The 14,351-nt window shown below is 43.6% G+C and overlaps 1 protein-coding gene across 1 annotated transcript; it reads left to right on the top strand.

Annotated features, from left to right (window-relative positions):
• Positions 1 to 3,406: 3,406 nt before the first annotated feature.
• Positions 3,407 to 13,851, top strand: LOC308084524 (urokinase plasminogen activator surface receptor-like; the record flags this gene model as incomplete). The annotated part of the gene is made up of 5 exons (XM_080427190.1): positions 3,407 to 3,456; positions 5,307 to 5,419; positions 9,282 to 9,428; positions 10,120 to 10,224; positions 13,640 to 13,851. The coding sequence occupies 5 exons, from the start codon at positions 3,407 to 3,409 to the stop codon at positions 13,849 to 13,851; spliced, it is 627 nt and encodes a 208-aa protein (XP_080283316.1).
• Positions 13,852 to 14,351: the final 500 nt, after the last annotated feature.

Raw genomic sequence — 14,351 nt, 5'->3', positions numbered from 1 at the left:
GTGTGTAGACACTCGACAGTGTAGTATTCAGGTGCTGTATGTGTGAAGGAGTGAGCTGTGTTTCAACGCGATGTCGATCCTCACCTAATATTTCACAACAATGTGGTGATAAGGAAGTAATATGAGGAAGTAGTGTGCCCTGATATCAACAACTCATCATCTCTATAACACCTCTTAAGCCCTATAAACTTAGTTGTATGATTAACCCATTAAGACCGGGAAAGCAACCACTTTGGCTATTCAAAAATAGCAGATCTACAAGCTCATAGCACGGCACTGAGTGCCGGCAAATCTTTGAATATATATATATTTTTAAAGCGAACATTTGTAACTCAAATCTTTGCTTCTGGGGGGTCCCTGGAACAATTTTTTTTTAGATGGGGGTCCGCGGCCAAATACATATCATTCTGGGGGTCCTTGACATGAAAACGTTTTAGAACCACTGATATATATATTTTATTTCAGGGACCCCCCAGAAGCAAAGATTAGAGTTAAAAATGCTTTTAAAATATATATATATTGAAAGATTTGCATACATTTTCACAATTAAAAAAATAAAAAGCAGATCTACAAGCTCATAGCGCGGCACTCGGCGCCGCGCTATGAGCTTGTAAATCTGCTATTTTTAAATGTAGGGTCGTGGCGGTACAGTACAGTACGTACACATTTCAGCTCGGTAGGTATTTTGGTTTTGAAGGCACATTTCTTAATTTGGTATTTTATTTTCTTTGGTACGATACGGTGAAAGAAATAGCACATAAAATGCCGCTGCATTTACCGCACACTACATTCTTTCATTGCACATTCCTTTCAAAGTGCGTAAAAACATTTAGATAAACATTATAGAAGCTATTTCACTGTTCATTATTTGGGAGGTCGAGGTAAGAAAAACGAACGCTCCTCTTCCCCAACACTCCACTGAACGTTGTTGTGAATGGGTATGGTGCACCAGCTTCATATGTAGGTGTGGAAACTGTATTATTTTAGTTAAAGATATTTTTGGGGGCTTTTTCTACCTTTATTGATAAGATAGTGGGCTGACAGGACATGGGGAGAGAGTTGGGGGGGTAACACACAGCAAAGGTTGTCGGGATCGGGAGTCGAACTCGCAACAGGATGTCTAACTGGAATACCAGCATTTGTGATATGCACCTGGACCGCTCGACCAGCAGGCGCCCTGTATTTTATCATTTTTTGTGCAGTCATTCAGTATGGGCCGTTGGGTTCAGCATGGGGCATTTTGGTTCGGTATGGGCCTTTGGGTTCGGTATGGGCCGTTGGGTTCAGCATGGGGCATTTTGGTTCGGTATGGGCCTTTGGGTTCAGTATGGGCCGTTGGGTTCAGTATGGGCCGTTGGGTTCAGTATGGGCCGTTGGGTTCAGTATGGGCCGCTGGGTTCGGTATGGGCCGCTGGGTTCGGTATGGGCCTCTGGGTTTGGTATGGGCCGCTGGGTTCGGTATGGGCCGTTAGGTTCGGTATGGGCCGCTGGGTTTGGTATGGGCCGCTGGGTTTGGTATGGGCCGTTAGGTTCGGTATGGGCCGTTAGGTTCGGTATGGGCCGCTGGGTTCGGTATGGGCCGCTGGGTTTGGTATGGGCCGCTGGGTTTGGTATGGGCCGTTAGGTTCGGTATGGGCCGTTAGGTTCGGTATGGGCCGCTGGGTTCGGTATGGGCCGCTGGGTTCGGTATGGGCCGCTGGGTTCGGTATGGGCCGCTGGGTTCGGTATGGGCCGCTGGGTTCGGTATGGGCCGCTGGGTTCGGTATGGGCCGTTAGGTTCGGTATGGGCCGTTAGGTTCGGTATGGGCCGCTGGGTTCGGTAATGGCCGCTGGGTTCGGTATGGGCCGTTAGGTTCGGTATGGGCCGTTAGGTTCGGTATGGGCCGTTAGGTTTGGTATGGGCCGCTGGGTTCGGTATGGGCCGTTAGGTTCGGTATGGGCCGTTAGGTTCGGTATGGGCCGTTAGGTTTGGTATGGGCCGTTAGGTTCGGTATGGGCCGCTGGGTTCGGTATGGGCCGTTAGGTTCGGTATGGGCCGTTAGGTTCGGTATGGGCCGTTAGGTTTGGTATGGGCCGCTGGGTTCGGTATGGGCCGCTGGGTTCGGTATGGGCCGTTAGGTTCGGTATGGGACTGCTGGGTTCGGTATGGGCCGCTGGGTTCGGTATGGCGGTTCAGTTTGGGTATTGTTACAGCCCTATTCTGTACACAGATACACAGATATCACATCAGATTGTAATTGTTTGCTGACATAGCTCACTGTGGAATAAAGTGCTCATTCATTGATAAGGCTGACCATAGTACATCTAGTGTGTGTGTGTGTGTGTGTGTGTGTGTGTGTGTGTGTGTGTGTGTGTGTGTGTGTGTGTGTGTGTGTGTGTGTGTGTGTGTGTGTGTGTGTGTGTGTGTGTGTGTGTGTGTGTGTGTGTGTGTGTGAGTGAGTGAGTGAGTGAGTGAGTTGAAGACAAATTGCAGGAAGGTAAATCTGTCACTAGAGGGAGTAATAAACTATTTTTTGAATTCAACACAGTAATTTTCTGTTCACTGAGAAAGTCAACAATTTCACTTTACACGCTGTACATATGCATTTTCCTTGAAAATGTACTCGGATTTAGCTGTTCCTTAAACCTACCTGTGGATTATACCAGGGACAAGTGACTTGACCTTTTTTTGTCTTGCTCGATCTTCCTCATGGACCTACTTGCGGATTATACCAGTGTCAGTCTACCTTACAGTATGTGGATTATGCGGTCGACACACACTGACTGGCTTGGCAGCACCACGCCTGTGGAACGGCCTTCCAATCGAAATGAGATCACCGCTGACCCTGGACCCCTTTAAAATAGTCCTAAAAACGTTTTTATTTTCGAAATTCACTTTAGTGTTAAATTGTTGTTAAACCACATTTGTTTTTAAACCCTGCTTTTAACCTTCCATGATTGAAAATGTGTTTTACCATGTAGCACTCTGGGATTCCCTGTAAATGAAAAGTGCAATATAAATAAAATGTATTATTATTATAATAAATAAATAAATATCAGCGTATGTACAATTAACATATTGTCTCTGTAGGGTGGAAACCTTATTACGTCCAAAACTACTTTTCAGGATTCAAATTCAAAAATGGCAAAAATACTTTTTTTTGGCATATTATAATACATGTGAGCTGAAGAGGTGTCTTTACTGTATGCTTTCTCTCCCTCCCTCCACATGACCTCCGCCACTGCAGGCCACGCCCCCCTCAGTGTATACAGTTATATGGGTGTGTGTCAGACCACGCCCCCCTCAGTGTTTACAGTTATAAAGGCGTGTGTCAGGTAGCCACGCCCCCTCAGTGTATTCACTTATAAAGGTGTGTGTCAGGGAGCCCGTGGGTCAGTCAGTTCGCCTCCATTCAGCCTCGTCACAATGCATCTGGTTACGCTGATCCTGTGGAGTATGTTTCTCACCCAAGGCAAGTTCTTCTCAGCGCAAACCCTTCTGGCTTTGATAGAACCAACAATGCAAGCATTGTTCCGTTTTATGTTCGCCTCTATCATGAGCGTGTCGTTGTCTGTCAACGGACGTAGAATTAGTGTAAACGTGACTGTAATGTTTATAGTATGTTGTGCTTGCGATCTGTTTCTTTAGCTAGTGCAAGACACTTACTTAACCCACTAAAACCTGGAACGCATCTGTGTCATCTTTTGATCTGAGGCTATTCAAAAATGGCAGATATACAAGCTCGTAGCGTGGCACCGAGTGCCGCGCTATGAGCTTGTAGATCTGCAATTTTTGGAAAAATCGTGAAAACTTGTGCAAACCTTTGAATATATATATTTTTAAACACTTTTAACTCAAATCTTTGCTTCATGGGGGGTCCCTGGAACAACATATTTTGAGATGGGGGTCGGCGGCCAAATACATACCATTGTGGGGGTCCTTGACATGAAAAGGTTTGAGAACCACTGATATAGAAACATGCGTTTTTCAGAATACTGTTGGGATTTGGACATTTGTAGAATCGGCTTCAGGTCTTAATTGGTTAAAGGAGTAGTTCACCCACAAAATGAATTATTTTCTAACAATTACACACCCCCACGAAGCCTTGAATTCATGGAGATTCTTTGTGTTTTGTTGCATTCCTAAGCCAATCATTTTGAGACTCAATTGAGTCTCCTACTGACCAGCCACCTGGTCATCAAATTATTGAATCAGGAATGCGACAAAAACTAAACAATCTCCATGAGTTCAAGGTTTCATGGGGTGAGTAATTGATAGAAAATAAGTAATTTTTGGGGGTGAACTACTACTACTTTAAGAGTATAATCTGCAACTCAATGCGTGGGAATATTTACAAAACTATCAGTGTTCAAGTATAATTTCTCTGCTCCTGTTTTTTGCTATAAATCTTGACATGAAGGAGTTAGGGACATTAAGGGAGAGCAATTTCCAGACGTATTACTAGTACTTAATTTACTGTACGTATTAGAAAAATATTAACATGACAATCGGAATTGTTTCCTTTAAGTCTATAAAGAGCTGGATGAACAGCAGCAGGACCTACGTATTACAACCATCCCTTTTAGTCAAGTAAAATATGTCTTAAATCAATTGATAATATTTAAATGTATTTGTATTGCTGTCCTTTTATTTTAAACTTGCATTCATCTCGCCCGGCAACGCAATAACGCACTCCTCCCTCCACGTGGAACACATGCCACGTGTGTTTGGGTGCACAGTCTGCACGCACACACACACACACACACACACACACACACACACACACACACACACACACACACACACACACACACACACACACACGCACACTTAATCCACTTAATCCATTTCATACAAAAGGACCACAAACGTAATACGCTCTTAGCTTTTTTTGTGTTTATCCTTTTCACAGTGGTGTGCAACTCTATGCTGTTTTCCCCCCTTACTTTTCTTTTTAAATAATATGAGCATTGCATTGTCAATAAGGATGTCAATTCAATTCCATCGAACCCCGGCATCCAGTCTGGGGCGAACAATAGCCCAAAATAACCGATCTTGAAGCTATTTGGTGTAAAGGGGAAAAAAGTACAGTTGAAACCCAGGTCCACTTTACTAAGAATAGCAGGTACTTAGTTGACCGGGACAATGTACCTTGTTGACCAGGATTCCCTCCTTTTCCCCATGTGGTTAAGGTTGTTTTGTTGTGGTTTTGTCATGCAGCCAGCAGCACACTCATGTCTCTAGTGATATAGATGTGGCATAGTGACATGTTGTGTTCTCTCATGCAGGCAGCATAGTGACATGTTGTGTTCTCTCATGCAGGCAGCACGCTGACATGTTTCCAGTGCACTCATGGACATTCAGGAACCTGTGTGGACAAACAGCTGGAATGTCCAGCGTCCAACCTGTGTGGAGTCACCAGACTGACGTCATACATGGGTAGGTCACATGTTTATTATCTCTGCCTCTGTCTGTCTGTCTGTCTGTCTGTCTGTCTGTCTGTCTGTCTGCCTGCCTGCCTGCCTGCCTGTCTGCCTGTCTGTCTGTCTGTCTGTCTGTCTGTCTGTCTGTCTGTCTGTCTGTCTGTCTGTCTGTCTGTCTGTCTGTCTGTCTGCCTGTCTGCCTGTCTGTCTGTCTGTCTGTCTGTCTGTCTGTCTGTACAAAACTGACTCAAGGAATAAACAATCAGGCTTAACAGATTACAGAGAATGTTAATGACAGAAGTCTATTTAGAATTTAGTGTGGGATGGGGGTCATATGGCGGGCCCATCAGAACATAATACACGTATTAGTCACGGACAGACAGTGCATTTGTGATGATATTGATCAAAAAAAATCTGTAGGTAAAGAATATTCATTTTCTAACATAGGCCTATTTTCTCGTATTCCTCAACCCCAGTCCTAATAAAGAAATACATCACATGGATGCACCTGGGACGTATCGTATCATCAGTGTTGTAGCCTGGGGTCAGTGGGTGTTTCGGGTCTCGCAACAACATACACCCTCGCCCAGGTGACCCAGCCGGGGTTGACCAAGCCCCGACTTACGTCCCAGTAGCTACCCACGGTCAGTCCTCTTAGGGAAAGACAGGGCCACTCAGTCCGCTTCTCCGGAACTACTCTGCCGGGACTCGGGGGAGAGGAGAGGCTCTGGCACGTGGAGGGACTAGGCTCTGTGGGTGGCCTCCTGGCCGGGCTCCTCCTCCGTCTCACCAGGTCCAGGACCTGAGCGTTGCACCAGACTCCCCCCGATCCAAACATTTCCTTCTGGCGTGATGGTTTCTTGGGCCGTGGTGGTACTGCCGTGGAGGGCGCTAACCCATACTGCTCCCGAGATGCCGGCTACATTCCGGCTGTCACCCGTCTCTCCGGTGGTCACCAAACTATTCCTGGTTGTCACATAGTCTATTCCTATGAGCCACTATAAATAGAGTAACTAATAAAGAAAAACATCACATGGATGCACCTGGGACGATTATCAGTGTTGTAGCCTGGGGTCATCGTGTAATTAGTCCCATTATTATTAATGTGAATATCGTGACAGATTTATTTTGCATCAATAGTCGTTCATTTTCTGCTGGTTGGGGACGCAGGTATAAGTAAATTGGAATACTAAAGTAAAGACAAACAAATCGGTCTCAGCTGCAGTACTTGGTTAGTTACAGTACTTTCCACCACGATGAGTCATATAATCCGAACCTTTCTTTAAATATCTTCAAAGTAAGGTTCACCGCCAATGTTTCACATGCTGCTACATCATCACTGAATAGACATGCACAGTATAGGTCTATAGGAACACTATACCCATACCCATACCCATAGACATGTACAGTAAAGGTCTATAGAAACACTATACCTATTACAATATACGCATACCTGTGGGAAGATGTTTAGAGCAGCTGGCACGTGTGGCATTTACGAGAGTGATGACATCATGCATTTACGCACATGTTACAATGTATCATAACCAGAACACAGAAGAGCACATGTTACAATGTATCATAACCAGAACCTTAGCGCAGTAGGACACAGTGTCCCATCAGAACATAACACATGCTGCTTGATAATACACCAGCACCATTGTTGCCATGTCTGCTTATTGTCTCAGCTTATTATGTCTGCTTATTGTCTCCGCCAGACCGAAAGGCCCCAAATTGTTCAGATTGGCCTGTTATAGCGCCACCAGGAGGCCGATTATTTTATATTACTCCTACAGATTTTGTCCAAACATCACACAAATCGGTACACAGTATCTCTATAGTCATGTGATCAACACGGATGTGTCAGATTTCCCATATTCCATCCTGATTGGCTAAGATTGGTTTCCAAAGTTTGCAGGATTGGTCCGTTTTCAACTTTGAACGCACATTCCCACTAGGCAGAGGAATAAATGCCATCCTTTTCACATTGGCCTGTTATAGCGCCACCAGCAGGTCTAATTTAGCGAAACAATTTTTTTTCCTAGTCATAAGTGACATAAGTGACTAGTCATAAGTGTTTTTCTGTAGAGTCGCTTGTAAACAATATTATTAGTAGTTGCGGGTTGCATTTTTGGGGGATTGTTTCTAAAGTGAAGTTGCTTATTTGGGCTTGCCTCAGTGGTTCTCAAATGTTTTCAGGTGAAGGACCCTCCAAATTAATATGTATTTGTTTGCGGACCCCCATCTGAAAATATGTTATGCCAGGGACAAGATTTGTGTTAAAACATTCACATTTTTAAAAATATGTTTTCTTTAAATGGAAGATCTACAAGCTTGTGTGTGGTGTGTGTGTGTGTGTGTGTGTGTGTGTGTGTGTGTGTGTGTGTGTGTGTGTGTGTGTGTGTGTGTGTGTGTGTGTGTGTGTGTGTGTGTGTGTGTTTGTTTAAGTGGAATACAGATGTGTGATGTGTTTAAGTGGAATCCAGATGTGATACAGATGTGTGTTGTGTTGCGTGCAGTGTTGGGTAACACTACTTTAAAAAGTAACTTGCAACGTTACAGGATTACTGCCATTAAAAAGTGCTCTGTTACGTTACAGGATTACCTTGTGAGAAAAGTAACTTGTCAGATCATTTTTGTGTTACCAACGACTAAAACCCCTCTGTGAGGACGTTTGGTCATCATAAAATCAAGAGCGCAGCCTAGCGGAGTGACCACCAGTGTTGTTCTCCTCCTTTCACCAATAAATCCAAAAATAGAGTGAATACGTCCACGACCGTACTAAAGGACAACCTCTCTGTCTTCTCTCAATCTCTGCCATGTGCGACAAATTAATGCAAACAAGACCAGTTATACCGTCAGCCGCGTCACACCAAAAGTGGTGACCCATTGAATAGAATGTTTACGCAATCACCACAGACTGCCGGCCCGGTCACCGATTTTCGTGTAACATCCGTGCAAGTCTCCGTTGACCGAGACAAGCTTGTGATACAGTATATCAGGAAACAGCGCAAATGCGTCGGATGGATTTTCTTTTTCCTTTGTGGCAACAGCAAGAACAGGCAAATATTGGTCTTAAATGTAACAAAGTATCCCATTATTTTGGAAAAGGTAACTAAGTAACCGAGTATTGTAACTGCAAAACTCGCGCGTTAGGTTTCTCCGTTACGCAAAAAAGTTTTCCGTTACAGTAACGGAACACTGGTTGTGTGTGTAGATGGATTCCAGATGTGACACAGATGTGTGTGTGTTGTGTGTGTGTGTGTGTGTGTGTGTGTGTGTGTGTGTGTGTGTGTGTGTGTGTGTGTGTGTGTGTGTAGGTGGCATCCAGATGTGATACAGATGTGTGTGTATTGTGTTCAGGTGGCATCCAGATGTGATACAGATGTGTGTGTGTTGTGTTCAGGTGGCATCCAGATGTGATACAGATGTGTGTGTATTGTGTTCAGGTGGCATCCAGATGTGATACAGATGTGTGTGTGTGTTGTGTTCAGGTGGCATCCAGATGTGATACAGATGTGTGTGTATTGTGTTCAGGTGGCATCCAGATGTGATACAGATGTGTGTGTGTTGTGTTCAGGTGGCATCCAGATGTGATACAGATGTGTGTGTGTTGTGTTCAGGTGGCATCCAGATGCGATATAGATGTGTGTGTATTGTGTTCAGGTGGCATCCAGATGCGATACAGATGTGTGTGTATTGTGTTCAGGTGGCATCCAGATGCGATACAGATGTGTGTGTATTGTGTTCAGGTGGCATCCAGATGTGATACAGATGTGTGTGTGTTGTGTTCAGGTGGCATCCAGATGTGATACAGATGTGTGTGTATTGTGTTCAGGTGGCATCCAGATGTGATACAGATGTGTGTGTGTTGTGTTCAGGTGGCATCCAGATGGCAGATGTGAGCCTAACAGCGTGTGTGACTCCTCTTCAGTGCATCACAGCCTCAGTCAACTATGGCATCAGCAGAACCTTCGTCAACAGCCAGTGCTGTTCCACTGAGCTCTGCAACTCACAGAACATCCCGGGTAGGTTCTAACGTCTCCGTCATTATGTAACTGTTACCTTTTCAGGATGCACATTCAAGAACAGCAAAAGTACAGCAGCAGATCTACAAGCTCGAAAAAGGTGTTCCTTCTGCACTGCATTTCGAACTTGTGCATCTGCTACTTTTGATGCTTTTGAGTGACGCTGTATAGTATGAATTAATTAAATTTTAATTAATTAATTAAAAAACTCAAAGAGTTAAACTACCCGACAGCAATGATATGTTTTATTGCAGTGGTTCTCAGAGTTTTTCATGTCAAGGACCCCAAAAATTACATGTATTTGGCCGCGGACCCCCATATTGTGTTCCAGGGACCCCCAGAGGCACATAATATTTGAGTTCCAAATGTTCACTTTAAAAAAACATATATTCAAAGATTTGCTAAATTTTTTCAAAGATTTCTCGAAAATAGCAGATCTACAAGCTCATAGCGCGGCACTCGGTGCTTGTATATCTGCTATTTTTTTAATAGCCAAAGTAATAACATATGGATAAAGCGGTTAAAATGATTGTGACGCTTTTATTAACTCATTTTGCTGGGGACCCCCTGGTAGGACCGCGGCCCCCCCGCAAGGACCCCTGGGGAGCCAATGTTTGTATTGTACTGTCAGAGTGTGTGAATGCACAGACATGCATCATAACGTGTCTCTGATCTGGTGTCTCCTTTCCAGTCCTGAATGACTCCAGGCCCAATGGAAGGAGATGTTTCTACTGTGACTCTGAGGACTGTGAGAACGTTCTGCACTGTCTGGGAGACGAGGACTTCTGTGTCTCTGGTGAGATGAACACTATAACCCAGTAATCCTAATCCTGAACCTTAGCTTAACCTTAACGAGGTCTACTGTGTCTCTGGTGAGATTAACACAACATATAACCCAGTAATCCTAATCCTGAACCTTAGCTTAACCTTAACCCCTAAAACACTGTCTGGGAGACGAGGTCTACTGTGTCTCTGGTGAGATGAACACTATAACCCAGTAATCCTAAACCTTAGCTTAACCTTAAAGGGATATTTCACTTTCAAAAAAACTTTGGGTAATTTTATCATCTACTCAGGCCTTTGTGAGCCCCCCAGACAGTTTTTAAGTTGCTTGATTCATTATTTAGATATTTGATATTCATTTTATCAGACACTCCCCCTTCCTATACAAACCCATTGTAACTTCAAACTCTATTTTTAACATGTTAGATTCATCAAAAACACCCGTCCTTGGTTCTGGTGACTCATCCTGCCATCCTAATGCGTGAGGGGGCCGTGTTTTTCCGATTACTTTTTTCATTTATTTTATTATTATTATTATTATTTATTTTTTTTCCTTCATTTTCCCAAAAAAATATTAAAAATAAATGAAAAAAGTTATTGAAAAAACACGGCCCCCTCACGCATTAGGATGGCAGGATGAGTCACCAGAACCAAAGACGGGTGTTTTTGATGAATCTAACATGGTTAAAATTAAGTTTTGAAATATCCCTTTAACCCCTAAAACACTGTCTGGGAGACGAGGACTTCTGTGTCTCTGGTGAGATTAACACGTTCAATCCGGGAACGCATTTAAAACGTCTTTGGATATTCAAAAGTAGCAGATCTACAAGCTCGATATACTGCGCAAAGCAACACGTTTTGAGCTTGTCGATCTGCTATTGCGAATTTTTGGATTTGAAGAGACGATATAACCCAGTAATCCCTAAACCTAAAAGCTATAACAATAACAATAAACCTAAGCTAAACCTTAAAGGAGTAGTTCACCCAAAAAAATTACTTAGTTCCCATCAATTACACACGCCATGAAGCATTGAATTCATGGAGATTATTTTGTTTTTGTCGCAATCCTGAGACAATAATTTGATGACCGGTGGAAAGATGCTAATGTATCCGGTAGGAGACGCAAAGGAGTGTCCTTTGAGTCTCCTACCGGAGAGGCCGCTAGTCATCAAATTATTGGCTTAGAAATGCGACAAAAACTAAATAATCTCCATGAATTCAATGCTTCATGGGGTGTGCAATTGATGGGGGAAAAAAGTAATTTTTGGGGTGTACTACTCCTTTAACCCCTAAAACACTGTCTGGGGCCACCTTTAAAAAAAAATATTTTTTGTGGCTTTTCTGCCTTTACTGATAGATACAATAGACTGACAGGACATGGGGAGAGAGAGATGGGGAGTGACACGCAGCAAAGGCCGTCGGGATCGGGATTCGAACCCCATGACCCGCTGTCAGGCTGCATTAGCAGCCGAGGTGCCCGGACCGCTACGGCAGCCGTCCGGGCCCTGCAATTATTATTTTCATCCACGGCACCCCTGAATGACATAATTACCTTACATTCATATTACGGTGCATTATGTAAATCTTTCTCCATAAGATACAGTATGTCACGAGGAAAACTTGAGAGGATATCCATTAGGACAGATTCAAAATAACTTTATACTTTTGCCAAAAAAATTGCCGATCTACAAACTCACGATGTGTTGTGAGCTTGTAGATCAGCTATCTTTGGCAAAGAGAGTTAGTGTAGATTGAAAAGGAAGGCACCAAGAAAGTACAGTGGAACTCAGGTCTATTTTACTAAGTGGTTAAAGGCATTAGTCAGGGGATATTAAAAACATCTTCCTTACCACATTTTTTTTTTAATTTGTAAAGGTGTCTAGTAACACATCTCACAAAGACTGAAATGCAGTTTCCCTAGGAGAATTTTTGACAGGTCCTTAAAGTTGGGGTACCCACCATAACCTTGGTTAAAAAAATTATAATAATCTGTTTTAAGTAGCATGTGAGGGGTCAAACTAGGGTGTTTTTATGATTCTGAATCCAATGCAAGCATTTGTTTTGCACCAAAATCCTTGGGCTAAAAACGGCCCAATCTCAATGGGCTTTTTACACAAAAAGTATACCTGTAAAAGGATGGCTATGGCAGTTTTTAGCCCAAGGAGTGGTTTTGGTGCAAAACAATGGATTCAGAATCATAAAAACACCCTAGTTTGACCCCTCACATGCTACTCAAAACAGAATTAAATTGTGATTTTATTTTTTATTTTTTTTTAACCAAGGTTATGGTGGGTACCCCAACTTTAAGGAGCTGTCAAAAATTCTCCTAGGGAAACTGCATTTCAGTCTTTGTGAGATGTGTTACTAGACACCTTTAAAAAACACATTGGTGAAGATTGTTTTTGGTAAGGAATGTATTCCAAGATTGGAAAATATTCTGCTAATATCCCCTGACTACATAGTATATGTAACTTTCCCTGTGTTTACATAACATAGCTATACAGTTTGTTTTACCCATCATGCATCATGTCCCATATACCAGCATAGCGGGACATGAGGGATACAGTAGTGTGGTGGTGTTTACCTGCAGAAACACATTGTCCTCTCGCTGTATGTTGGTGTTTTCAATGTTTGTTTTGGTTGCACAAAAACATCCCTGTGTCTACCAAAAAACAAACAAACAGTGAAAACACCAAAATACAGGCTCATAACTGCTGGTATAGACGGAAATGATGGCCAAAAAAAACAATCGTTTTGTAATGTAAACACAGGGGAAAGTAGCATACCATTCCTTTAAACTGAAGTGATATTGATTAATTCCAAATAATTATCAAGGGATTCGGTGGCACGCCTGGGACTTGACTTTGGCCTATTCCACTTGGACGCTAGTAAACATGTAAACAATATTGGTTGCATATCATTTATATTATTTTATCATGCTTTTAAGTAGTAGTTGTTAATGTGTTTTTATAGTGACCTGGGTATATATGTACTGTGATTTTATGTACATTGTGTTTTAACCACAAACCACAAACAAAGTTCCGAAAGGAAAACAAAGTTGTTTGAAGTACAAGTTGAAGTAGGGTGCCACGGACGACACCCACGTTTGAAAAACCCTGGTACACTGACTAGTAGCCTCGATCTCCAGGCTTTTATTGTTTAGTTTTGCTAAAAAATAAAAGCCTGGCCCAGCCCGTCGGTGTACTCGGTATGAGGAAGTGTTTCACTTCCCAACCAACCAGAGTGCAGTGGGCGTCGCTCGTAATGTTGTGTTAACGGGGCGGGGGTTGACGGACAGATCGGTGAACCAATGGGATCAGGCGCAGTCTCTCGCCGGCTCTGTACACCCGCCCCTCTATACACGAAATCAGGAGCGTTGGGGCAGTCTAACTGACTAGTGTTTTCTCTCTCTTCTCACACGCACACAGCGGAGGTGGGCAACATGAAGATCCCCTTAAAGGGCTGTGCGTCCCAGGCGGTGTGCATGTCGACGGGCGCCGCGGCGGCGCTGATGGGAGGCGGCACGGCGGGCGACGTCAGCTGCTGCGAGGGGAACCTCTGCAACGGCGGCGCGCGAGTCAGCGTGACGCTACTACATGTGACCGCCGCCGTGCTGTCCGCCGTGTTCCTGTTCAAATGACAGCCACACCACTTCAGGACAGCACCGTGTTGTTCTGGGGTGGTGGATCAATGCTCGACCTCATTCTGCTTTCTCTACGCCTTGGTAACAATATCCACGCCTATTATTTCCCTTCCACAACAAGGCCCTGCTTCCCTCACATACATTCTATTAGAATAATGGGTGTTTGTAAAAAAGCAACTTTCCCCTGAAAACCGAGCAGCCTTTACTTCTGTGTGACTGTGTTGGGCAGTAAAGTAATATATTGGTGTGATATTATTATTATTATTATTATCATTACTTTCCCCGGTAGTGTAAGGGCTTACGGTTGCCAAGACTGCAGTGGTGGATAAAGTACTCAATCCCAGTACTTGGGTCAAAGTACTGCCGGCCAAATATCACTCAACTACACGTGAAAGCTGGTGGGTCATATTTGGAGTTAAAGTACTGGAGTACTTGCTTAAAGAAAGTCTCCTGCAGGAGACGCGTCTGAAGCTTGTCCTGGACAGGAGTCTGCGGAC

This window comes from Gymnoscopelus braueri, assembly GCF_963280865.1.
Source record: "Gymnoscopelus braueri genome assembly, chromosome: 4".
NCBI classification, from domain to species: domain Eukaryota; kingdom Metazoa; phylum Chordata; class Actinopteri; order Myctophiformes; family Myctophidae; genus Gymnoscopelus; species Gymnoscopelus braueri.
This window is presented reverse-complemented; position numbering and strand designations above follow the sequence as displayed.